General features: G+C 38.0%; 1 protein-coding gene and 1 long non-coding RNA gene across 5 annotated transcripts in view; one reads left to right on the forward strand and one right to left on the reverse strand.

Moving 5' to 3' along the window:
* LOC144089881 (zinc finger MYM-type protein 4-like) overlaps positions 1-24,521 on the forward strand; it is a 28,557-nt gene that overhangs the window by 1,150 nt on the left and 2,886 nt on the right. The window contains exons 2-35 of one of the 4 annotated variants that reach the window (XM_077621110.1): positions 1,033-1,065; positions 1,138-1,633; positions 1,978-2,024; positions 3,045-3,194; positions 4,468-4,531; positions 4,927-5,126; positions 5,234-5,367; positions 5,681-5,915; positions 6,070-6,282; positions 6,371-6,521; positions 6,808-6,923; positions 7,432-7,773; positions 7,858-8,008; positions 8,227-8,402; positions 8,562-8,727; positions 9,685-9,798; positions 9,945-9,988; positions 10,085-10,223; positions 10,393-10,455; positions 11,692-11,837; positions 13,060-13,621; positions 14,387-14,632; positions 16,147-16,365; positions 16,637-16,879; positions 17,138-17,368; positions 18,297-18,713; positions 19,140-19,355; positions 20,503-20,579; positions 21,069-21,198; positions 21,281-21,432; positions 21,526-21,640; positions 22,133-22,387; positions 22,473-22,584; positions 24,313-24,381. In XM_077621110.1, coding sequence (XP_077477236.1) covers positions 1,033-1,065; positions 1,138-1,633; positions 1,978-2,024; positions 3,045-3,194; positions 4,468-4,531; positions 4,927-5,126; positions 5,234-5,367; positions 5,681-5,915; positions 6,070-6,282; positions 6,371-6,521; positions 6,808-6,923; positions 7,432-7,773; positions 7,858-8,008; positions 8,227-8,402; positions 8,562-8,727; positions 9,685-9,798; positions 9,945-9,988; positions 10,085-10,223; positions 10,393-10,455; positions 11,692-11,837; positions 13,060-13,621; positions 14,387-14,632; positions 16,147-16,365; positions 16,637-16,879; positions 17,138-17,368; positions 18,297-18,713; positions 19,140-19,355; positions 20,503-20,579; positions 21,069-21,198; positions 21,281-21,432; positions 21,526-21,640; positions 22,133-22,387; positions 22,473-22,584; positions 24,313-24,381 — 6,224 coding nt within the window. Of the gene's footprint in view, positions 1-1,032; positions 1,634-1,977; positions 2,025-3,044; positions 3,195-4,467; positions 4,532-4,926; positions 5,127-5,233; positions 5,368-5,680; positions 5,916-6,069; positions 6,283-6,370; positions 6,522-6,807; positions 6,924-7,431; positions 7,774-7,857; positions 8,009-8,226; positions 8,403-8,561; positions 8,728-9,684; positions 9,799-9,944; positions 9,989-10,084; positions 10,224-10,392; positions 10,456-11,691; positions 11,838-13,059; positions 13,622-14,386; positions 14,633-16,146; positions 16,366-16,636; positions 16,880-17,137; positions 17,369-18,296; positions 18,714-19,139; positions 19,356-20,502; positions 20,580-21,068; positions 21,199-21,280; positions 21,433-21,525; positions 21,641-22,132; positions 22,388-22,472; positions 22,585-24,312; positions 24,382-24,521 lie in introns of all 4 variants that reach the window. The other 3 variants (XM_077621108.1, XM_077621109.1, XM_077621111.1) reach the window with 3 other exon arrangements.
* On the reverse strand, positions 380-24,499 carry LOC144089883 (uncharacterized). The gene is made up of 3 exons (XR_013305213.1): positions 24,303-24,499; positions 1,258-1,457; positions 380-1,179 (listed from the first exon to the last, which is right to left on the reverse strand). It is a non-coding gene; the product is annotated as an uncharacterized LOC144089883 (long non-coding RNA).

The raw sequence follows: 24,521 nt of genomic DNA on the forward strand, positions 1-24,521 counted from the left end.
GATATTCAATAAAAATGCAGATAGAAGTGCCACATTTAATTGATCAATTGACGACTATTGAACTATTTTGATCATCAGTTAAAGGGGCTGTCTAGCGTTGTTCATGATGTGTTTCTAAACTCGTGAAATATATTAATTGCTGAAAATATGCAAAGACTGTGAACTATTTAGGGTTGAATTGCTATGTAATAACAAAAACCTTTTTTTTTCTCACATTGTCAGCCTGCAGGATTTTTTGAGTGGGTCTAAATGAGGAGCCAGGTTATAGTCCCACACTTTAGGTTTCTGGAAGCCCATAATCCACAACAGCACCCGTTTCTTTACTGCTCATTTTTGACAAACTTCAACCAAAGACAACAGGGCTTTGCGAATAGGTTTATTCTAGTTAATGGGGCAGTGCAGACTGGCTCGGAACCTGGATGTCAACCACCCGTTCCTCCGTCCCATGATCGTCAGTGACATTAAGTCTCCAACAATGAGTTTAAGTTGACTTGTGTGCTTTGTGATTAATATTATAGTCCACGGTTAACATTCAAGTTTAGTATCTTAACATACTTTTGAAAGTAAGGAAACCCAGTTGCTTACCTTTAAGAGATTTTCGGTTTCAAATTAAGAGTGGCCATAGATTTCGTATCAAACATTTTAATTTTATGAGTGTAGCATAAAATGAAGTGGGTAAAGATCATTGGACTATCAGGAATGGAGTCTGTCTTCCATAAAGAGATTGAAAGGCTCTATTGGAAAATCATAAACGTCAAGTCTCTTGTACCCATGACTTGATCACTCTATTACAATAGTTTGGTGATATTGACAAAGTTTGATACGCTAATGTAACACACAATATTTTGGCCGTATTTTCCCAGACAATTTTGGGTAATTTCCACAATGTCTGACCTTTTGTTGCTTTGTATTGCTTACACATTCCAGATAATATAAATTGAGTACATTTCACCTGGTTGAATGTGTAATTTAAATGTTATAGTTGTGCGCCTTTCTGAAATCATTATTTCTTCATTTTTTCTTTCTCCGCAGCATGAGCAGGAGCAGTCCAGGGTGTTTGATCAGGTAATGGGACTGGGAAACTTTGCCGACTCTTCCCAGGGCTCCAACACCTCCTCTAAGAGTGATGGTCCACAGGGAACACCGGCAGGAGGGCGAGTTTCTGGACAAGAGGAACAGCTAGAAGAAGATAATAGCAACAGCAGTGGTAGCAGGCACGAAGAAAAGATTGGTGAGGCGGTCGAAGAATCATTATACCCCCGCATAGCCTCCGTTGCCAAGGACCAACGCTCCACATTTACCATGGGGCCAAGTGGAGGAGGAACTGGAGAGGCAGCATTTGATGATGCACTGGATGGCCTTCCTTCATTTGGCCCTGAAGAAGACGAGGAGGACGAGGAAGAGGTGGACGAGGACTGGCGCATTGCTATACCAGCCGAGTCAATGCAGGATGGTGACTATGACAAAATAAAAGGCAAAAAGAGTCATTCAAGAAAGAAACGTGACAAAATGCAAGAACAGTCTTCACCTTTGGAACCTAGGGGAGTAGAAGAGGAGGTAGAGAGGGAAGCAACTAGTGGTTCTGCAAACACTTCCCACTCATCCAAGGACAACACACCTGAGAGCAGCCAAGGTATGTGTCACTTTACTTTTAATCTAGCATGACTTTTAATATGTCCCGCTTACATATTTTTGCATATCTCACCTGGTTTTGAGGATCTCTCGATACCAAATCCTGATCCGATACAGTGGTATCTCTCGCTACTTACGAAAATTAATTTGTTCCAAATGTGGTTTCGTAACTTGTATTTTTCGGCATTTTATATTGAAACACGGTAATTAATTCCAACAGTTATAAGAGCCCCAATAGGCCTGAACGATGTCTCTCATCTGTGATATTCTTGGTTCTTCCTGACAGATTGAAAAATATCAAGTTCTAACTTACCCTTCATAACATGACTTTTTAATTCTTCTCAGATGTGGGAATTGTAAATCAGACAAGAGAAACAGAAGCGCAAATAGAGGTGAGTAAAATGTATTCCTCGCCAACATGTACATATTTACATGTTAAAGATATATTATCAAGCTTAAAAACTGTTCTTCAAACATCTCTGGTTGTCAATACAAAATCATTATTAATAGTTTTGACAAACAAATTCCGAGATTTTTTTTGTCTTTATTTGCCAGAAATGTTGATATTTTTGGTGATGTATTTAAAAACAGTTGAGACATGTTAAGTTGTCCTTAAAAAGTGACCAAACCATTGCAAACAAGTCTGTTTTTGTTGTAATATAAAGGAAACATCCGAGGCATGCAAAATCGGACAAAATAGGCCCGCACATTAAAGGGTCAAATAATAAATACGCTTGTTGTTATTATTTAGGTAGTAAATAAGATTAGATTTTTTTTAATGAGATTTTTTTGTGCTTTCCAAAGAAACTGGAAATATTTGTTAATCTGTTAAATATACAGATGCCAGCTTAGTTTACATCACAAAGCTCCTTCTCCACTGCAAGATTTTGTACAAAAAATTCCAACACATCAACAAGGGCTGGCTCTAGAGGTGACTTTCTAGTTCCCTTCAAAAAGAGTGCATTCAGCCAAAGCACCTTCTCTGTGTGTGCCTCACATACCTGGAACTCAATACAAATTACCATATGTGAACTCCCGTCTCTGAACCTCCTCGCCAATAAACTTAAAGCCGCTGTTAGACCAACAAAATTGCGATCACAACGTTGTCTACAACTATGCTACTTGTGTGTGTCCGCGTGTTCGTTTATCTTCAACCTACACAAGAGACTAAAGATGGAAATTAGCCCTCGGCTACAATCTTATATATTTAGATATATATGTTCATTAACATGAATATGAATATAATCATTAATATGTGCTATTCCTTGTTGAATAAATCAAACTCAAAGTACTTGTGGTGGTGATAGAGGTGTTTACTAAAAAGATTCATCTAGTTAAAAACATTTTTTCCCCTTGAATGTCAATTTGAATTTTTGTAGTCATATGAAGTTTCTACATTCTCTACATGTCAGCAGTCTGAGCACCCACCTGTGGTAGAAAGGAACCCTGTGGTGTCCCCCAATATCACCATTAAAGATGAACCAATTGATGAGGGATATGAAGCTGCTTTATTGCCTCAGAGCAACCCAAGGCAAATCAAAGAAGAACTCGAACATCAGGAGGTAAGTTTCGTACCTGTAAAGTTATATTGTACCGAGCAGTCGCAAATTCAGCTAAAAGTGGGATAGTGTTATTGTATGTCTTTTTCCAATAGCATTTAATCAAATATACAGTGGCACCTCTACTTATGAACTAATTGGTTCCAGAGGTGGTTTTGTAACTTGGATTTTTTGTAAGAAGAAGCATAAGTTACATTGAATTAGCTAAATTTGTTTCAACATATTTAATACTACCCCTAAACCCTTTAAAAGGGAGAAAACTATACACATTTTGTAAGAAATATGTATGCAAAAAAGAAAAAGGATAAAAATGATTCATTATGCCATTTAAAATGAATAAGAAACGCAATTGGTTGGGTTGTTATCGCGAGTGGCCCTAAAGTAAACATACGAATGCACGTAAACACAATGCATCAACTTTAAATTATGTTATGCACACTCAGACAAACTCAAGAAAAAACTCCGTGATGAACGAGGGTCAATGGCAGACAAATCAGGAAATCATCACCGGCCGATCCTTATCAGCCATGGTCTAGAGAAGATTAAAAAGTGCAGGAAAAGGGGCTTTTTGTCAGACGACTTTCGTGTCCGCCTAGAGACCGCCGTTTTTGGATCGGGCTGGCGCCATGCTCCCCTGTTGGACATGGTGCCGCTACCCTGCACAAACTGGCTCTCTTCTACTGAGCGCTAACCTTGGTTCCGCCATTATGAAGACTCAGTTTTCTGCTAGTTCACGGGAGGCCACCGAGGTGTTGGGAGAAGCAACTCAATTAGAAAAAAAAAACATAACAAAGGATTTCCCATCAAGGCTTTTTGAAACCTGAATATTTCTTTGATTATTTGTCTGAATATTGTTATGTAGAATCATTCATAAGTAGAGGTACCACTGGACTCATGGCCACACCATATTTCAATTTGCTGCAGGCGAAGTGGTCTGCCCAATGACTATAACTATTTTGTCTTTGAAGATATCATCATTGTTCTGCATCATAACCATGTATGTCTAGGTAGTATGTAGCAAATTGGCCTAAGATTAATGTTCACAATTCATTAATTTTTAACTACACAAAGAATCCAGGGAAGCCTCCTTAAATATGTGGAAAGATGAAGTTAGTTTGAAATTCCTTATTCCTTCTTAAAATGGTAAAATATTAGAACACAGAGATTTAAAAAGCTGCATCACTTTTTTAATGACGTGGTCTGGTTTGTTCAGTGCTATATATGTATTTACTTCTTAAAATCAACCGCTCACTTAAATTCTATTTATGGTTTCTAGGATGAGCTCAGGATCAGCTCTGTTTACTCTGTTGGCGGAGGTAACACATTTGTGCCACCTACGGGTGAGTGTGTACATTTTATTCATTCATTTTCCTTTGCACGTGTCTTCACAATGGTCGCGGGTAACAGTGTTTAAAAAATCGTTTCAGTGATATATCACAATATTTCATCGCTTGACTCTCACAGCAATTCAAAATCCCTCTGAATCGATCGTTACACCTGAGTTTTTGGTAGAAATCAACAATAAGTTACTAGACTTCTACTTTTCTCCACTAGTCGACAGCATTCAGCCGCTGTGTCCTGACGTGTTTGAATGCTGTTTTCCAGGACAAGTCTTACATCAACATTTTCTAAATATTATATTTGATCACCAAGTGGACAGCAATGCCCAAACAAAAATAAAAATAGCATTTGCTAATATTTCCTGCCTCATCAACCTTTCCTTTCTTCTTTCCAGCTCATCAATTGACTGCAGTTCCTCCCCAACAAACAACCATTTTTATTCAGGGTAGAGGTGCTGTTCTCCAAGCGGTAGCTCCCCTTTCTGTCCGACCTCCAGCTCCAATTCACACGTCACTTGCAGCCTTTACACAACTACGCCCTCGACCCCCTGTGCCCCCCATTCCTGGAAGTGTTCGTTGCAGTGGCTGCATGAAGGTACCATTACATCCGAGCTGCTGTTCCAACTTCTCACACAAAAGCATTTTCTACAACATGAAAGACTACTAGCAGCCTTATTTTTCATGGTTTGTTAATGTGTTTAGATTCTGCTAAAAGGTCAAACAGCATTCCAAAGAAAAGGCTCAACACAACTCTTCTGCTCGACCATTTGTCTGACAGGACATCTGCCCCCTAGGGTAGAGGGCAAAGGGAACCAGTTATGTTCTCTATGCAACTGGTACGTTTTGGTGGACCTACTTTATTTACAACGAACAGATGGATGGAAGGATTTATTTTGTTAATATATTATACGGGGCAAAGGCAACAGATTTTATAGAATTGATAAGGACGGAAGTTATACTGCAGTTTACATAGTTTTGTAAAAGTTTGAAAAAATTGGGTTCAGAGGAGATGGCCTAGCAAATCTTCCCCTTTTTTAAATGACATAATATTGAGTGGACAATACTGCATCATTTGTTATCTTTCACTTTGCTACTTGGCTGGTTTACGCTAAGATTATAACCTATTTCTTTGCCTTTCTCCTTTTGCAGTGAAATCCTTCGCGCTCGGGACACAATAACGATCCCAGCTGAGGACAACACGTACTTGCACTTTTGCGGGCAGCACTGTTTGTCAATCTTTAGACACAAGGCAAAGAAAATTGAAAAAGCGCCTGAAAAACTGGTTGACAAACAGCCAGAGAAGAAGAATGAGAAGCCACAGGAGATGCCCGCTGAGAAACCGGAGGACAGCGCTATTTGTAGTGTGTGCAGAACCATCACCCGGGTAATCAATGACATGAGCTTGTATTGCAAGAGAACGCTTTCCATGTCAGTTAGCCAAGTTAATCTCAATCTGAATGGCAGGCCGATTCCCTTTACTGTAGTGTATTCTTCCCTTAATTGAGATACGTTTTAATGATTCTGATGATCTCCACCAGATTGAACATGAGGTGAGCCACCATGGCCGTCTGCATAAACTCTGCAGCGACGCTTGTTTTGTAACTTGGCGCAAGATGCGACAGTTAGCCATGAACTGCTGTGACGGCTGTGGACTTTACTGTAACAGTAGTTCAGACTCCTATCATACCCTTACATTTGAAAAATCTGAGCTCAACTTCTGTGGTCCGACTTGCATCACCACTTACAAACAGGTAGGTTGAATTTATTCAAAGGGATAACCCACAAGCACTAATAATTGTACTGTGAAAGGTTGTGTTTAATTGCTTCCTCTCCAAACAGTCCTGCAGGAGGACAGTTGAGTGTGCCAAATGTCACAAACCTGCAATCGTGTCTGTCACCATCATGGAGCGAGACGAGAAGGGAAGAGTTCAACTTTACTGTTCTCCCGTTTGTGTGCAAATGAGCAGACCACTACAACACACACTAAGTGGTAGGAAGGGACTCAATACTCACCATTTCCTTGCCAAACACCTATTTTTCAAAACCGAGACCTGCCGATCTCGAGTTTTGTTAATCTTGTTTTGAAAAAAACAACAACAACAGGATGCACCCTAAATTGTCAAATTATTCTTGTTTTTTTAAGAACACTGAAATTACTTCTGAACAAAGATTGTTTTTTTTAAGTGTACATGCAGTAGTTCTCTAAAAATAATAATTGAAAAGTTAAATTCATGATTTTTGCAATGTTCACATGAGATGTTTTTTCCATTCCACAGGGTCTCCATTCCCATGCTGTCTGTGCAAAACTGTTGCTATTCCTCAATTTCACTTGGCAATGGTGGACGGGACCATAAGGAACTTTTGTTCCTATGAATGTGTGTCTACTTTCAGGGTAAGGATGCTGCATAATTTCATAAAAATCATCCTTGTCTTTCACTGACTATGACTATTACAATGGGCTAAAAGCAATATGCTTCCTGGATAAAAGTAGTGAGACTTTAATGAATTTAGTTCTCAAAAAAAGAAAAATAAGGTCAATTGTCATTAGGATTGACAGTCGGCATGGACACGCCTACATCATCTTTGTACTAGCGGCCTTACCTTATGACTTAAGGTTTATTACGTGTACTAGTTTTTTTTCTCCAAATTTGCCAGGGTTGTTAACAAGTCTATACTACACAATCTGCACAATCCAAAAATGTATTCATTTTTCCATTGAGTGTAAGGTCCCTTCAACTATAAACAATAGAACTTGTATATAGGACTAAAATCGACCATCCAATAAGTGTAGAGAGAATGCAAACCTACAGAGTTAAAACAAGGATCCTGAACCATGTCAGATTTTGTGGTGAGGATAGAAAATCAATTTCTTATTCTTTTTTTATACATGCCTTTAACAGAAAACTGGACATACTGGGTCAGATCTTGTTAATGGCAAGTCTTCACCAAGGGATGCGCCACGACTTGGGCCCTCCTCCAGAGCTAGCTCGGTCCCCCCTTTTCCTCAGGATTTCCCATCGTCAGCCCCCTACTCCAGCCACCATGGCAGTAACAGCTCAGTGCCCCCGCTGGTCCCTCCGCCAGTCAGCTTGACCTCAACTTCTGCACCTGGGCAAGACCATCCCGGAACACCAGCTGCTCAGCCAATGAAAATGGGAGAGGGCGGACGAGGTGACCCCAAAGTGTCCTGTCATCAGTGCACCAAGTTCTTCTTTACCAAACCGCTGCTTTTCGGCCACCAAGTACGACAAGTGTTCTTCCCTCAATCCCTTTTTGAATTTTTATTTTTAATATTTCTAATTCTTTCATTTTTCCCCCCCATACAGGATAAGATAGATCTGTTCTGCTCTATGACATGCCTTGACCTGTATAAAACACAAAACAACATCTTGGTAATGTGTGAGGTTTGTAATAAGGACAAGATGCCTTTTGACACAATGCACTACAATGGAAAAGACATTTTCTTCTGCAGTAAACGTGAGTCGGCATTTTTCTTTAGAATTTTTGGGGAACCCATTTTAGAAATTAATCTTGTTTCAATACATGTTTTCAATGCCAACGAGTTTACACTGCTTGTGACCTTAAATGTTCACTGTCAACTCTCCTTAATTATGTGTTTCAGAATGTAAACAGAGCTTCAAAATTTCACTCACCTTAAATGTTCACTGTCAACTCTCCTTAATTATGTGTTTCAGAATGTAAACAGAGCTTCAAAATTTCACTCACAGCTCGTAATAAGGACCCACCGTGCCGTCCCTGCAGCTATTGCTTCAGCATTAGTCAAAAGATGTTGCATAGTCACTATGGTGGCAAGCTGGAAGAGTTTTGTAAACCCCTCTGCATGTCCCAGTACACTGTACTCTATTATGGGGTAAGGAGGAGAGGTCTGCATTCATCATAAAATAAATGTTGCCAAACCAGCCCTTGGATGAATCAAGAATTTAAACAAGACAAATTCTATTAGCTAAACTAGTCATTAATTGAAAATAAGCAAATATTAAGTCTGACTTTGTTATTCTGTGATGTGCAGATGGGTCGATGTGACAGTTGTAGGAAGCAGGGCTATTTAAATGAGAAGCTACAGTACATGGGTTCAGTACGGAACTTTTGCAACTTGACCTGCTTGCTCGGCTACTGCTCGCTAAATTTTGAATCAAGGCACCACAGTAATGGTACTGGAGCAGAACCACCTCATGGTAAGAAATTTTCGGTTTTTATGTTATTATTTTGACTGTAGCTCGAAAAGGCATGTGTTTTAGTCAGATTTGGAATATCCACATCTGGATTTGGCGCAGTTAACGCTTTACAGGGACTTCTTTAGGACACGCAACTAAGATTATATATTCCTTCGTTAACCACCGAGGGAAATTGAAATTTGTTGGGTATTCAAGGGATGTAGATGCACTGATCCTCGAGCTAGATTTTTTACAGTCTTAGGACTGATAAATTATTGGCTTGTTAGATAAAGTTGTAAAATGCTGCATTACAACAGAACAAATGATGCAAATGTCTCTTTAGGTTCTTTCTGTCCCCCTCAGTTGTTTTACTTGATATTATTGATGGTTTTATTGTATATCTAGATTATTGTATGGTCGCCCATACCAAGGTGAAACCCATTATTTCAGCTACAACATTTTTGGTGTTTCATCAAGTGGGCCAGAATAGGAATGTCACAAGTCGATCCAAATATGAGTGGTAGGATCAGGAGAACGAAAAATGAATTATGGATGAAAATACAGTGAACCCTAATGGTACATGCTCAATGCATTCCACAACCAAGCTTGTAACGAGAATGTGCTCGCATCATGGATGGATATTCTCTGTAAGAAATAATTATTTGTGCACTTCGTGGTAAAGCTTTAAATCTTATTCTACTTGTATAATGACAATAAAAGCATTCAATTCAATTCCAGTTAATGCGTGCAAGACTTTCCATGAACCCCAGAGGCCCCCCTAAATAATAATTGAAGGCATCATTTTTTAAGGTTAAATTATATAGAGAGATGTGAGAGGAGATGATATGCTTGATCAGCATTGCTTCAAAATTCTTAATTGATTTTCGCTTACTTGGTTTGTGTTGCAGTAATGTTTTGTTTAGTCTTAGAGGCTTGATTTATTTTATTTTATTTATTTTTTGGTCGCTTTTATTCCAGCTCCAGCCCAGCCTCAGCAGTCTTCAAAAGCTAACCCTGTCATAGCTGATGTCGTGTCACTTGCAAATGGTTCTGCAACTCAGCCCAGTGTCCCATCGGATATTGCTCTCACTGGTTAGTTCAAGTAATTCACATGTTGATACATGTTATGGTGGTAGCTACAAATGAATGTTTAATTTTTATCTATTTACGGTCCACACACACTTGTTATATACATTGTCAGATCACATTCAATCTTTTTTGTTTCTCCGCAATTACAGGAAGACTACCAAACTCCAGCTTGGATGGCAAGATTCTTGATCATGTATGTTATTACATGTTCTACGTATAATGAGTATTCTGTGAGAAAGAACATAACACAAAAACTTTCAATTTTTGTTTTTGGTGCTGAAATACACAGGCTAGTACTCAAACCGATGCCATGCGCGGGCCCCCATCCTATCGACGTCAAATGAAGAATAAGTCCGTTCTTTGCCGGCCTTTCACAGTGGATCAAGAAAGCTCATGCCAGCTTCTCACACCATCTACAGTTTCTTCAGGTAATTACAAAAGGATACCATTTGGTTTATAAGCCATATTTACAAATTTTGTTGCCCATTGGTCTCAGGAGGTTTTAAATAAATTAGTTAAAGGCATCCCGTGTACAATAACCAATGAATGTATTTAACTTACTGGAGCAATGTTACACACCTCCCTCTTTCCAAGTAGATGATTCTATGTCATATGGCTGTGAAAAAGCTGTTAAAAAGCTGAAGACGGACCAAGAAACGGGTGAGTGTTTTACACCGATATTACCTACCTGCTATTTTGCGAATGACTAGATAATGAAAATAGGTGCATTACAATAGACAATTTAAGCAGTAATTGCAAGCCATAGCCTTTGAAACTCCAAGTGAGTAAGTTATATATTTTTCCTTTCTAGAAAGCAGACTTCTGTAAATGCAACACCGCTAATAAAAGTATTCACACTCTATGTAGATGCATACACAAACTGTTTGTGGAAAAATGTTTGAGTATGAGTGTAATTAGCTATTGATGTCATTTACTTTAAGGTTAAAAGTAGATTCTTTGTAATGTACTAAATTACATGTATACATAAGTTGAAAGTGAAACTGGATTATTACTGTCAGTAAAATACATTTCTCTTAGTTTTCTCTATATATTATACTCTAGCATAAGCTTTTGTGTAATCAAAACTTGTTTACATAGCTTTAAAAGGCAATGTTGTGAACTGACCAAAGCTAATATACCTAAGCAATTAAGTACAATGGTACCTCGAGATACGAGCTTAATTCGTTTCGGGACTGAGCTCGTATTTCGATTTTTTCGTAACTCAAACGAACGTTTCCCATTTGAAATGAACTAAAAACAAATTAATTTGTTCCATCCCTCTGAAAAAACACAAAAAACAGGATATTGGATTGGAAAAAATGTTTTATTTGTTCAAATCTGCCATCTATTAACAAAGTAACACACAACTAGTGGTTTAATATTACTAAAATGTAATTAATAGTACTAAAATTATACGGATTTCGAAGGGGGAGAGAGAGAGGTGGGGGGGGCTTTTTGCACGGCAACGTGCTGGTAAAATAGCAAACAAAAAAACAAATTTAAATGAACTTGGATTACGATGCAGACCTAACACTAAAATTGTATTCTAATTTTGTTTGACATTTTGATACCTTCTCCTGGGTTGGCTCTATTTGCCCCGCCTCCACACTGACTTTCAGTCAATATTGAGGGTTGTTTGAGTTTGTATTGCCTTCAAAATATTCCCAAAATGATGCACGCAAATGTCCTCACAACACCCGAGTATATAAGTAGTATATAGTATACACTGACTAACGGGGGGGAAAAACACTGAAAAAATGCAACGCTCCGCCAAGTGCTCGCAGAGACATTACAAAGAGGGAGTTGCGACTAGAGACATTACTACACGACGGAGTTGCGGGGAGTCATTCCATTTGATATTTGTGATTTGATATTTTCTTATGCTCTCACTTCTAGCTCCATCACCACCTTCAGCAAACTGCTCGATACAGGGGGACAAAGTGAAGGTGTTAATGGTGCCAGTTCCTGTGCCCGTCTTTATCCCTGTGCCCATGAACATGTATTCCCAGCACACACCTGTTCCAATGGCTTTGCCTATAACTGTAAGTTTCATTGTTTAGCAAATTGTAACATTTTAATGATGAGATGTTGGGATGCACTAAAATAGAAATTCTTGGCTGATATCGATTATTATTCATACCTGCCGTCGTTAGCTGGGATAGGCTCCAAATGTTCGTAAGTTCGATTTTGTATTTTTTTCCGAGTAGTGCTTCTTTCCGCCGCTAATACGCCTGGCGCTGTGAGGGCTCAGCTTACCCAGCATCTACCTTCTTCGTTGCAATGCGGAAGTGCGTGAACGTATCTCCAGTGCGCAAAGAACCTTTTTCATTTGTATCATTAAATATCTCGTGCATCCATTATTGAATATGGTTGGTAAAAAGCGAAAGGCTTCTATTGAGGGAGTTGCAAGGAAGAGGCAAGCCATTTCATTTGAAACGAGTGGCAATAATAACGAAGCTTGATGCGCGTGAGAGTGGTGAGCGTTTCACGGCCATACAACTTGAATCGTTCGACCGTCAGTACCATTTATAAACAGAAAGATCGAGCAGCAGGACCCAAATATTGAACATTGCACAAAGTTTGCAAATCAATTGAATGATGCCATACAGTGCTACCGCATCATTTATGATGAAAAAAAGTAGAAAACTGTGCAATCGTCGTTAGATCGCTTCTTTCGGCCAGTTTCTAATACATAAATCTCTCTCTCTCTCTCTATACAGTACTGTACATATTCTCTCCATTTTATTAAATGTTTTTTTCAGTACAAACCAATGTGTGTTACTTATACAAGCCTTAAACATACAAATGCAGTTATATAAACCTTCAATATACTTATATAGGCCTTAAACATAAATTATAATGCAAAATATAGCACTGAATCAACTTACAAACAAATTCAACTTATGAACAATCGCTCGGAACCTAACTCGTTCGTAAGTAGGGGAGCGTCTGTATATGACACACAATTTAGCCAATTATTTGAATTATGAATTCTTAATGCTTTTATTTGCAAAAATATACTGTTCCTTCCTCATTCCCCAGACGTTACCTGTAATACCAATAGAAGTGTAAGCTACCGAGATATTTGTTGGTGTCAATACACCTTTCGATTTCGATCATGTTATTCCATTGATGGAACTGAAACCAAAACCACTTTTTAAATCAAATTTCGGATGAAAATTTTTGTCCACCGAATTTTCAGTGCATCTCTATTTTGAAGTGTTGCCTGCACATCAATATCTTTACTTAATTATTTCTTTTCAGCTTCCAGTGCCCATTGTTATACCACCACAATGTAAAGAAGTGAGAGATGCAGCCACGCAATGGGATCCTTGGAACGATGGAACTAAAGATCAAAGTAATGCTGAGGTCTCCCTAGATCAGGGAGACGTACCCCTTGTTCCAGTCCCCGTTATCGCACCACCGCAGAGAAAAGATGTAGCCATCCAGTTAGATCCTTTGGTATTAGTGACTGAAGTGCAGAATAATACAAAGGCTGCGTCACAAATTAAAGATGTGAAAGATCTCGCTGTCCAGACAGAGCCCATGGTTGCTGCAAAGGTTCCCTTGCCAAGTAGTAAAGATGTAGTTGATACAGCGGTCCAAACAGATTCAGGTTTTGAAAAGAAGGACCATTTAGACAACTCTAAACAACTCACACCCATAGTTCGTCTACCTATTTGTGTGCCACCATTGTGCAAACCTCCAAAAGCTGCTGCTGAAGTGCAACCCGATGCTTTGGATAGAGAGACAGCTGACCCTGTCCAGTATGGTGTTTGGAAAGTGGAGCCTGAACGCCAGATGGCTTGTGAAGATTCCAGCACAGGTGATTTTCTGAATGACTAATTCAACATACATTATCTTTGGGATCTGTCCATTCATTTGTTAGGGGAATTTCTGAGATTTTCTTTTTTGGCTGGGTCATTTGACCCTTTCAGGGACAGTGGTAACTAGAGTTGAGTTCTTTTCAAAGTGACAATTAGCTTAACTCGGTTATTGCCAGCCTAGTTCACAATGTGTTATGTGTAAAGGAGGTAAAATGATCAAAAACAATCATTGACAGCAACAGATGTCCAATCCAATTTTACTAGGAGCAGCTTGAAGTGATCATTCGATCGCCAAAACAGATCAGCCAAATAATTAAGCTATGTGAGGTTACAAAATATATTTAAATGTATCTATTTTTTATCTTTTCATCAGTTTGTTACAGGTTGTATTATTTTTGGAAGGTTTAATTTTTTTCACGCATTTTATTTTATATATATATGTGTGTGTGTGTGTGTGTGTATGTGTGTGAATGTGTATGTGTATGTATATATGTATGTGTGTGAATGTGTATGTGTATGTATATATGTATGTGTGTGAATGTGTATGGGAATGTGTATGTATATATGTATGTGTGTGTGTGTGTGTGTGTGTTTATGTTTTTCATTGGTATAACTAGAATTGTTTTCTGAAACTCATAAACTTAATTTTCGCCTTTAATGTATGATGGTGTTAACTAAGAATGATCATGATTCTGTACCATCGACATCTCATAGTCAAGGGTAACCCGTGAGTTAATGTATGTTTTTCCAATTTTATTATTCAGGTCACAGTAAAAGTACATCAGAAATGGAAAATCCAACAATTGCTGAAGCCGAGGAGAGTCCAAACAATGCACAAACCAAAATTCTTCGCCCATTAACATTAGCAAGGAAAAAAGAGACAAATCATTACTCACGAAAACGTAAGCGGAAGGCAAAGTCAACACCAAGTGAGCACCAAGGCACCGTCACTGCTGAACAACATTCTCCCTCTTTACAAATGAGTAATTGTGAGGATGGCATTCCATTGGGTGAGTTATGAATAAGCTTTCATAGTTGTTGATGCTCATTGTCACTAAAAACCGACCGACATTGATAAAGACAAAAGAATAGTCAGGTCAGTTTCTTTTCAAATGAAAATGTATAATTTTTTAAATGTATAGATTAGGAAAGTGGCACAATTCCAGTCAACCGTTGAATAACTGAGTTTGGCTGATTTTTTTTTCTTTGTTGCACACCCCCTGCTCAACTCTAGTCACAAAAAACGTCTGTATTATACAGTAGTTCGTATATGAACATATTATTTTATTGGAAGCATTTATCAAATGTTTTTTTTTTCAGTGGATAATATTGGTAAACCCAGTAGAGGTGAATTCCCAAATGTATATACCCTGTTTTTCCCTCTCACTCTCATATTTTTTATTGTTGAACACAACATTTTAGCACTTAACCCTTTCAGGAACAGGGACAGTGGACAGCTATTCAAAAGTTGATCCTTAAGGCCTTTACCACTTTAAATGTTTGAAGTCATTATTTATTTAAATTGCAATTGTTGTATAATTAACAATAATGGTTTCATGTTCTATATTTTTGCATAATTATAGATAAATATGTAGATTAGGGGTGGACTGGCGGCCGAGTGGTTAGCGTGTTGCCCTCACAGTTCTAAGGTTGTCGGTCCTCACTGTGTGGAGTTTGCATGTTCTCCCTGGGCTTGCGTGGGTTTTCTCCCACATCCCAAAAATGCAGGACAGGCTGGTTGAACACTCTAAATTGCCCCTACCTATGAGTGTGAGCGTTAATGTCTGTCCGTCTCCTTGTGCCGTGTGATTGGCTGGCCACCATTTCCCCCCACCCCGGTGCCCGAAATCAGGACAGGCTCCAGCACCCCCGCAGCCCATGTGAGGATAATGAGTACAGAAAATGAATGACTATCTATATTAATACAATTTCAAATATATATATATTTGAAATTGTATTAATATAGATAGTCATTCATTTGATGTACTCCTTATCCTCACAAAAAACATCCGTAATGTCCAAAACGTGTTATTGTATTATAAAATGGGTTACAAACGTAGTGAGAAACGCTATTTTCTGATTGTCAAATGTCTCTATGAGACAACCCTGAGTTTTGGGCTTTATGGATATTATTCAGACAAAAGTTTTCACCCAAAATTCACCAAACGGAGGAAAAAAAGCTAGAACTTGACATTTCAACTTTAAAAAAAGTTAACGGTTAAACCTCAGGTGCAACTTCAAATAAGTAGTTTGACGTTAGTTGAAGTGTAATCATTTTTTTCTAAAAGCAAAGATGGCTGCAAAAATCTACCTTTTTTTCTTATTCTCAAAGATTATCACTTGGCTTTCATATAAAACCACAGAAATCTGAGAATTTTTAAAAATAATCTGCAGATTTTTTTCCCATCGTATTTAACCCTTCGCATGTCATTGATGGCAATAATCCCTTTTCATGAGTTTCCCCCCCCAAAAATCAGAATTTGTGTATAAAAGGGTTAAGATAATGTTTTTTTGCTTTATACAGGTCAGGATGAAAGTCAAACATCAGTAGTGGTCAAACCAAAAATCACCCAAGTCGAGGAGACTTCAGACGCAGCACAAAACAAAATTCTTCCTCCGATAACCTTAGCAAGGAAAAAAGTGGCAAGTCCTTCCCCCTGTACACGCAAGCTGAGGACTAAACCAACAAGTGACCCCCAAGACACAAGCACTGGTGATCAACAATCTCCCTCACTTCCAATGGGTGAGATGCAAATGAGATAAGAATTGTTGATGATGATTGTCACTGCTGCAAAATGAAATGTCTCATTTGGTTTTGTATCGTGACATGTAGCAAATCATCTGTTAACCACTCCTGAAAATGATGCCTACTGAGTACACCTAATGAATTTATAGTTCTTTTTGTGTGTGTTATTAATTATTTGGAGACTGAGTGGAGTTAAACTCAGTTTACCTCTAGCTTTTTAGTATATAAAATAGTATTTCCTATATTTTTTTCCAATGGAATTTTACAGGTCAGGATGAAAATACAATATCAAAAGTGGTCAAGACACCAATCAACCAGGATGAGAGTCCAAATGCGGAACAAGCCAAAATTCTTCCCCCGAAAACTTTAGCAAGTAAAAAAATGGCTACTCGTACATCACTTAAACGCAAGCTGAAAGCTCAACCAACAGGTGATAACAAAGACGGCATCACTGCTGATGAAGAACCTCCTTTTTCTCCAATGACTAATTTGGAGCATGAAGTCCCTTTAGGTGAGATATGTTTGAGTTCTGTCAGGATTCAAAATTATTCATGCTTGGTGTTCGTGTTTAACAATGTGAAATACAAGAATTCTGTAGCATTTTTAGACTTTAGTCAGAATCATTTCAGAAATGTTTCTTATTTTTTACTGTGGCTAACATTGGGAAGCTCATTAGAGTTGTTTTCTGATATTATTACTGGTCACTCGTTAATGTGTGATAGCAGCAATGAAGCACTTAACACAATGTTTTTCCAATGGTACTTTACAGCAAAGGATGAAAGTGCAACATCAGAGGTAGAAACTCCAACAATACCTCAAGTTGAGGAGAGTCCAAACAGATCCCAAACAAAAATTATTCTTCCAATAACTTTAGTGAAGAAAAAACAAGGAAATCGTTCCTCACGTAAATGCAAGCTGAAGGCCAAACCAACAAGTGACCTCAAAGATACCATCGCTGCTCCTTCTCTAGTAACTGATTTGGATAACGTCTTAACACTTGGTGAGTTTGAGATGTTGATGCTGATTTACTGACTTTCACTTTGTTGTCCAATTCAAATTATTATTGGTGTTCTGGATGGGTTTCTGGAAAAGTATGCATTTAGAACAATGCTATGAAAAAATGGCCTATAGGGCATTATTTAAAACAGAACACAATATGAAAAGCGCAGAAAAGAAGGTCAACAGTAAAGTTTTCCCTCAATTATCGCGAAATCACCTTTTCGCGATTTTTGTTCTGGTATTTTTTTTTTTTTAAAGTGAAAATCCACGCTGAAAATCGTAAGCGGAAGCTTCTCCCCTGTCTTCCGCCTGCTACTAAGACTCAGCACTGAAGATATACAAAAAAATGTAGTTATAGTAGGAGTGACCCTACTTCGCGATTTCGAATAAGCGCAGCCAAGTCTGCTCTACATTAACTGCGATATTCAAGGGATTACTGTATTCATGTGTTCATTCTTTTCATATTTCTTTTTTAAAAATGGGGGGTCATCATCATTGGCTAATAAGTGGTGCTAGACACCCAATCCATTTAAACTGGGATTCCTGCCAGCGAATGTTCATTCATTTGCTGCCACCCTCCCACTTCAAATGGATTGCACATCTACTAGTGACAAACTCATTGAAATTCACAACAGAAAGAGGAAAAGTGTTACATGATTGGACAACAATCACCAGCAATGACACCGAGTTAAATTACATATTTGTACACAACATAATAGTAAAAAAGCAGGGTTTGCCAGATGAAAATAGTGTATTTCACTCAAAAGTACTTTTTTTTTGTAATTTTTTTTTTCCAATGTCGGTAACATTGGTAGTACCATTACAGCTTCTTTCTGATAGTGATACTTTATTTCTTGCTATTCATTTTGCTGTAGGATGGCAACAATGAAGCAATGAACATTGTATGTTTTTTCCATGGTATTTTACAGATCAGAGTAAAACTAAAGCGCCAGAAGTGGTGATGTCAACAATCCAGCAAGTTGAAGAGAATTCAAACCCAGCACAAACCCTAATTCCTGCTTCAGTTATTTTATCAAGGAAAAAAGTAACAACAATCCAGAAAGTTGAAGAGAATCCAAACCCAGCACAAACCCAAATTCCTCCTCCAGTTATTTTAACAAGGAAAAAAGTACCAACAATCCAGCAAGTTGAAGAGAATCCAAATCCAGCACAAACCCAAATTCTCCCTTCAGTTATTTTATCAAGGAAAAAAGTACCAGTTCGTTCCACACGTAAACGCAAGGTGAAGGCTGAACCAACAACAAGTGAAGAACAAGACTCCATCACTGTTGAACAACCGGTTCAGACCGCTCAAATGACTGAGTCGGGGCATGACATTCCAACGGGTGAGATTTATATCAATTTATTTTGGTGATACTCGTTTTCAATGTGCTACAAAACTGAGTCCCCATGACAATTCAAAAACGAAAGCGAATCTATATATAAAAAATAATTTAAAAAAAGCTAAAATAAACATTGTTTTAGATTTATAAAAAACTGAATATTCAGGGCCTTTAATCCAGTTCATTTAATCCATTTATTAATAAAAATCTAACTATTATATCTAAAATGGTCCGGCCCACATGAAATCGAGTTGACGTTAAAGCGGCCCGTGAACCAACCCGAGTCTGACACCCTTGATTTAGTAGATATAGCTGTGTTGTTTTCTGATATTGATACCCGATTTTTAACGTATTCCCATAAAATCTTTAATTTGTGACACCACCACTGGGGCTCATATTGTGCTACGTTTTTCCAATGGTATTTTATAGCATCCGAAGTGGTCACTCCAGCAATCGTACAAGTTAAGGACATCCCAAACACGGTACAAACCAAAGTTCCTCCTCCAACAACGACAAAAGAGTCAACACGTTCCACCCGTAAAAGCCAGGCGCAAAAATCAACAAGTGAACCCTCAGACACCATCACTCCAGAACAGCAGCCCCCCTCTTCTCCAATGGCTGATTTGGAGAATGACTTTCCAATGGGTGAGACAGAAAAGTTTTGATTTGTTGAGTGATTCCATTAAATTAAAAGTCATTTCAGGGTTGCATTTGCAATCTCAGTTGAAGTAAATGTAACAATGGGGTACATTGAAATATAATCAAACTATTTGCAAAGATTTCAAACTATTCACAGTGCTCCATAGTTTAATGTACATTTACATATGCCACTTTGCGAAAGACGTTTTGCCCACAATAACATACAGTGCCACAACGCTGATTTACACTGTGGTTTGATAATTGGGATTTGTTAATTCATGCTAATTGGGTTAGACCATATGTGTCAAAGTGGTGGCCCGGGGGCCAAATCTGGCCCGCCGCATCATTTTGTGTGGACCGGTAAAGTAAATCATGAGTGCCGACTTTCTGTTTTAGGATCAAATTGAAATGAAGAGTATAGATGTATATTGAATTTCCTGATTTTTTTCCCCCTTTTAAATCAATAATTGTAATTTTTTAATATTTTTTTTCTGTGTTTTTAGTTCAAAAATCATTTTGTAAAATCTAAAAAAATATATATATAAAAAAGCTAAAATAAACATTGTTTTAGATCTATAAAAACTGAATATTCAGGGATTTTAATCCAGTTCTTTTAATCCATTTATAATAAAAAAAAATCTGAATATTATATCTAAAATGGTCCGGCCCACATGAAATCAAGTTGATGTTAAAGCGGCCCACAAACCAACCCGAGTCTGACACCCTTGGGTTAGACCAACAACTAGGTTCATTACAGTAAGGAAAATAATGTTTGCGTATATTAAATAACTGGAGTCAGGAAATGACACTCATTATAAAAATAGATTGATTATTGTATACAGCCTATTATCAAAGTCAAATCTGGTCAATAACTGTAGCGTCATCTTTTTTTCCATGGTAACTGTAATATTTACACATCATAAAAATATTTCCAAATTAAAGTTATTGCTCCGTTAAATTTGCTAAAATTTGCTAAAACCACCACATCATTTGGTCTGTGATGGGCTAAGTACGATTTGCGAGACAACATGAATAACTGGCTTTGCTTCTTTGTCCTTACATTCCATCTCATTCTTGTTCAGGGCAATTTACTTTACTATTCACTGTTAATTTTTTTAAAATAACCAATAAAAAAATGTCATTGTTTTTCAAGATCGGTCAGATCTAAAGACGTCAACCCCTCAACGAGGCGTGAAGAGACCACGAGAAGGGTTTTCTGGTCGGAAGCGGGTAAGATTTCAAAAATGACCGTGCCATATTGTAATGTACTCTCCTATCAGCTTTCTATAATATTTTTTAAATGATGAATCAAATGATTGGGTAAAAATACAAATCACCTATTGGCCTCAACTGAAATTCAACAATGCCTTTGACATTAATTTTCCTCTTAGAAAAATCATTGTGCTCATTATAATAAACCAAATTCAGTATTCACTAATAATTTAAGTCGTGGAACCAAAAAACACATTCTTTACACACAAAAAATACATTTTTGGCTTAGTTTCCCTTTTATTTTTTTTGCGGACTGCTGTTTTAGAACTTAGATTAGGTTGTTTTTATTTCATTTTCTAATTTCAGCCAGCTTCAGCTAAAAATTCACATTGAGAATCACATAAAAATGTATCCTAAAAGTTTTTTGAAGTTAAGCAATCAACATCTGTTCCTGAATATTCTCTTTGTAATCATCTTACTATAAACTCACCATTTCTGTTGAGATAGGGTCGAAGGCGAACAGGCCCAGTAGACAACAGCGCTGCCTTGACGACAGTCAACTTCGAATTGAACTACATGTATGGTGTTAAAGCATGGAAATGCTGGGTGCAGCTACACAATGCGCATTCTAAAAGATGTGAGCAAAAAAGCTTTTTTTTAAAACTCTTCCTTTGATTGTACATCGATGTTGATTTTTTGGGGGTCTTTTCCTTTGTTAGCCAATCCAGTGGTTGTTAAAGAGGAGATTCTTCAGTGTGATTCTGCTGAGCTGAGCTATGCTCTGTCTCGCTTTGTAAAAGAAGTGCGCAGGCCAAACGGTGAAGCCTACAGCCCTGACAGCATTTTCTACCTCTGCCTAGGGATACAACAGGTACGTGGATTAATTCCAAGCTTGATGATAGCGTTTCCCTTGATCCTGACCTTTTGTATTTTGTTTGCCTTTTTTTTTCGTTTGTGCAAGCAGTATCTCTTCTCGAAGGGCCGCATAGAGAACATTTTTACCGATGAGCTGTACAGCCAGTTTGCATTAGAGATCTCTGCGATGCTTCGACTCTGGAAACCTAAGCAGCTGCCCAATGGTATGTAAGCTATTTTTATTACAATCTACTGTCCTGAACTGAGCGAATCAATTGTCTGCTTGCAATTTGGATTGTGCTGCAAATGCGCGACAGTGGACTGAAATATTTTTAAGGGTTTAGTTGGTAGTTGTGAGGAGTGTGGAACGAATTAGAGAATTTACATATAAAGTACACGTCTACTTACGAAATTTTCAAATTACGAAAAAAGTTCTGGAACCAATTAGTTTCGTAAGTAGAGGTATGACTGTAATTTGGCCGGCCATTTTTTTTTCGGCGCCCAGACGTTCTTCTTCGGGCCTTCTTTAAGGAGGCTACAGTGCTTACAAGTTTCAGCGCACATTTTGACATTTTTATGAAAGTTTTTTTGAATTTGGATACTGATAACAAATACCGTGATATTTGCTCCCACAGTTTGATTTAATTCCACGGCATTTGATCGATTTTATAAGATCTTGTGTACACATTGAACAAAATCCCAATTATCTCTTCCAGGTAGCCCAATGTCCTCTCGAGTCGAGGAGTCCTTCCTGTGGGAGTGTAAGCAGCTGGGTGCCTACTCGCCCATCGTGTTGCTCAACACACTTCTCTTCTTCTACACCAAGAACTTCCACTTCACCACTGTGGCGCAGCACCAAAGCCTCTCTTTCGCCAACTTCAGTTTGCACACCAAACACTGCAGTCGAGCAGGAAAAGTCATCTACCTCAAATACCAGCAAAGCATTGCATTGCCCGGACGTGGGGAGACGGGTAAGTGTAACACTTTTAAACAAAATTTAGACATTTGTTTCCATTCCCTCGAATGATTCCACTTGATCACTGGTTATTGTTTCAGAGCGAGTGAAAAAAAAGCAAGAAAAGGCAGTTGTTGATATGGAGATGGAAGAAAATGTTATTAATCCGCTGCACTGTCCAGTCAGACTCTATGAGTTCTATCTCTCGAGATGGTAAGCCTCAAACACATCAATTATACCAAACAACATTCCCAGCACTAAATTCAAATTCACGAATGAATTCCTGTTCATATTAGCACTTTGGAAAAAAGGTATAAAACCATTGCAGTATTCCAAAGACAAAATAATTACGTACCGTATTTTCACGACTATATGGCGCATCGTATTTTTAGCCGCAGTGTCAATAACGAGTGCTATTTCTGTATTTTACACACACAAAGGACGTACCGTTTTTATAGACGCAGCCAGGCATGGGAAAACATACACCAGCTTAAACATACGCGAAAAAACACGTTTTTAAAAAGGCAACGGAAGCAAAACTGAGTTCAGTTGTACTTTATTTAGCCATTTTACAATGTACTCGCGTCATCATCACCCACAAATCCATCAAAGTCCTCATTTTCTGTATCCGAATTGAACAATTGTCCAAATGAGTCATCGAAAAAGCTGAGTTTTATACGTCCGTCCAGGCGGCCACAATCCATTCGCAAATAGTAGCTAGCGTAACTTTTCCAACGCTGCTTTCCATGCTTCGTCAAGCTGTGTTGATGTCGATGTATACAGGCCACAATCCATTGGGTGTATTGACAAAAGAACTACATATCCCAGCAATCCTGCGCAGTACTTTTTCTACGGGGAAAATAGTAGAGTCGGGGGCTGCTTGCCGTAGTTGTGAGAGCTGTAGAGGATAGTGTACCCTATCGACTGATTTATTTTATTTTATCGTGATAACAATTTTAGTATTGGTCCATATATAAAGCACACTGGATTACAAGGCGCCCTGTCTATTTTGGAGAAAATTTAAGACTTATGTGCACCTTATAGTCGTGAAAATACGGTAATATGAACAAAGATTGCAAGATTTTCAAATAAGAGGTGTCAGTTTTCTTCATTACAATAAAAAAACATGGCCAGCATGAAAAGTACATTTTCAACACCGGTGTAGATCTTAGACCCACCACTTCTTGGAAGCTAAATAGTTAATATTTCCTCATCATAAAAAAATAGTTTTGGACGTTTATAAATTAATCTTGTCTAATAATTCTGTACGTTTTACTATCCAAAAATAAGAAATTTACTTTTCTGTGACCTCCAATAATAGTTACTGAAAACAAATCTGGAAAAAAATATATTCACAATGACTTAGAATAGTGATTTGCACCTATCCAGTTTAATACTGCTTATATAACATGTAAGTTGCGCGTCTCTTCATCCTCTCCCTGAAGCCTGTTTGGTGGCAACTCACTCAGTAAATGGTAAATCACTTTGTTTGCATCAAAGTCAAGAAATGCTTTGTTTACCATATTACACAAATGATCTGTTACTGACATTAGTTTCTGAATAACTGTTGCCCCACTCAGTGGAAAAGGTTGTCTGGTGGTTTGATTTACAACAGCCTAAACATGATAGTACTGAAAACACACACGACTACTGGATCGGATTCGATCTTGTGTCTAAGTCCTATACTGTCCGATACTCCAAGAATAGTCATATCGGGCGCCGATACTGAGTATCAGATCGGGACATCTTGCTTCTACTAAGTTGGTCTTTTTCCATGGCACAATGAAAATACTAGACTGGTTTTCAAAGGTCAAGGTTCATAAATCCTTTCAATTTTCAATACATACATTTACTTATATTTGTTCATTTCACATACTTTGGCTGTATACTACTTTTCCCAGTAAGGTAAAATCTTAATATCTCTTTCTCACCTCTCAATAGCCCCCCAACAGCGTTGAAGAGGACGGACATGTTTTACCTCCAACCTGAACGCAATGTCCACACACACAGGTTAGAAACCTCTGCCTACAATTCCAAACAGACTTTTTGTGGTGTAGTCTTCTCCTAATGGTGTCTTTTTTGTTTTGATTTTCATTATAAGGGATGCAAGTGCATGTGACACAATAGGTGCTGTCCTTGATCACTACATT

The sequence above is a fragment of the Stigmatopora argus genome, chromosome 15, assembly GCF_051989625.1.
Source record: "Stigmatopora argus isolate UIUO_Sarg chromosome 15, RoL_Sarg_1.0, whole genome shotgun sequence".
NCBI lineage: Eukaryota > Metazoa > Chordata > Actinopteri > Syngnathiformes > Syngnathidae > Stigmatopora > Stigmatopora argus.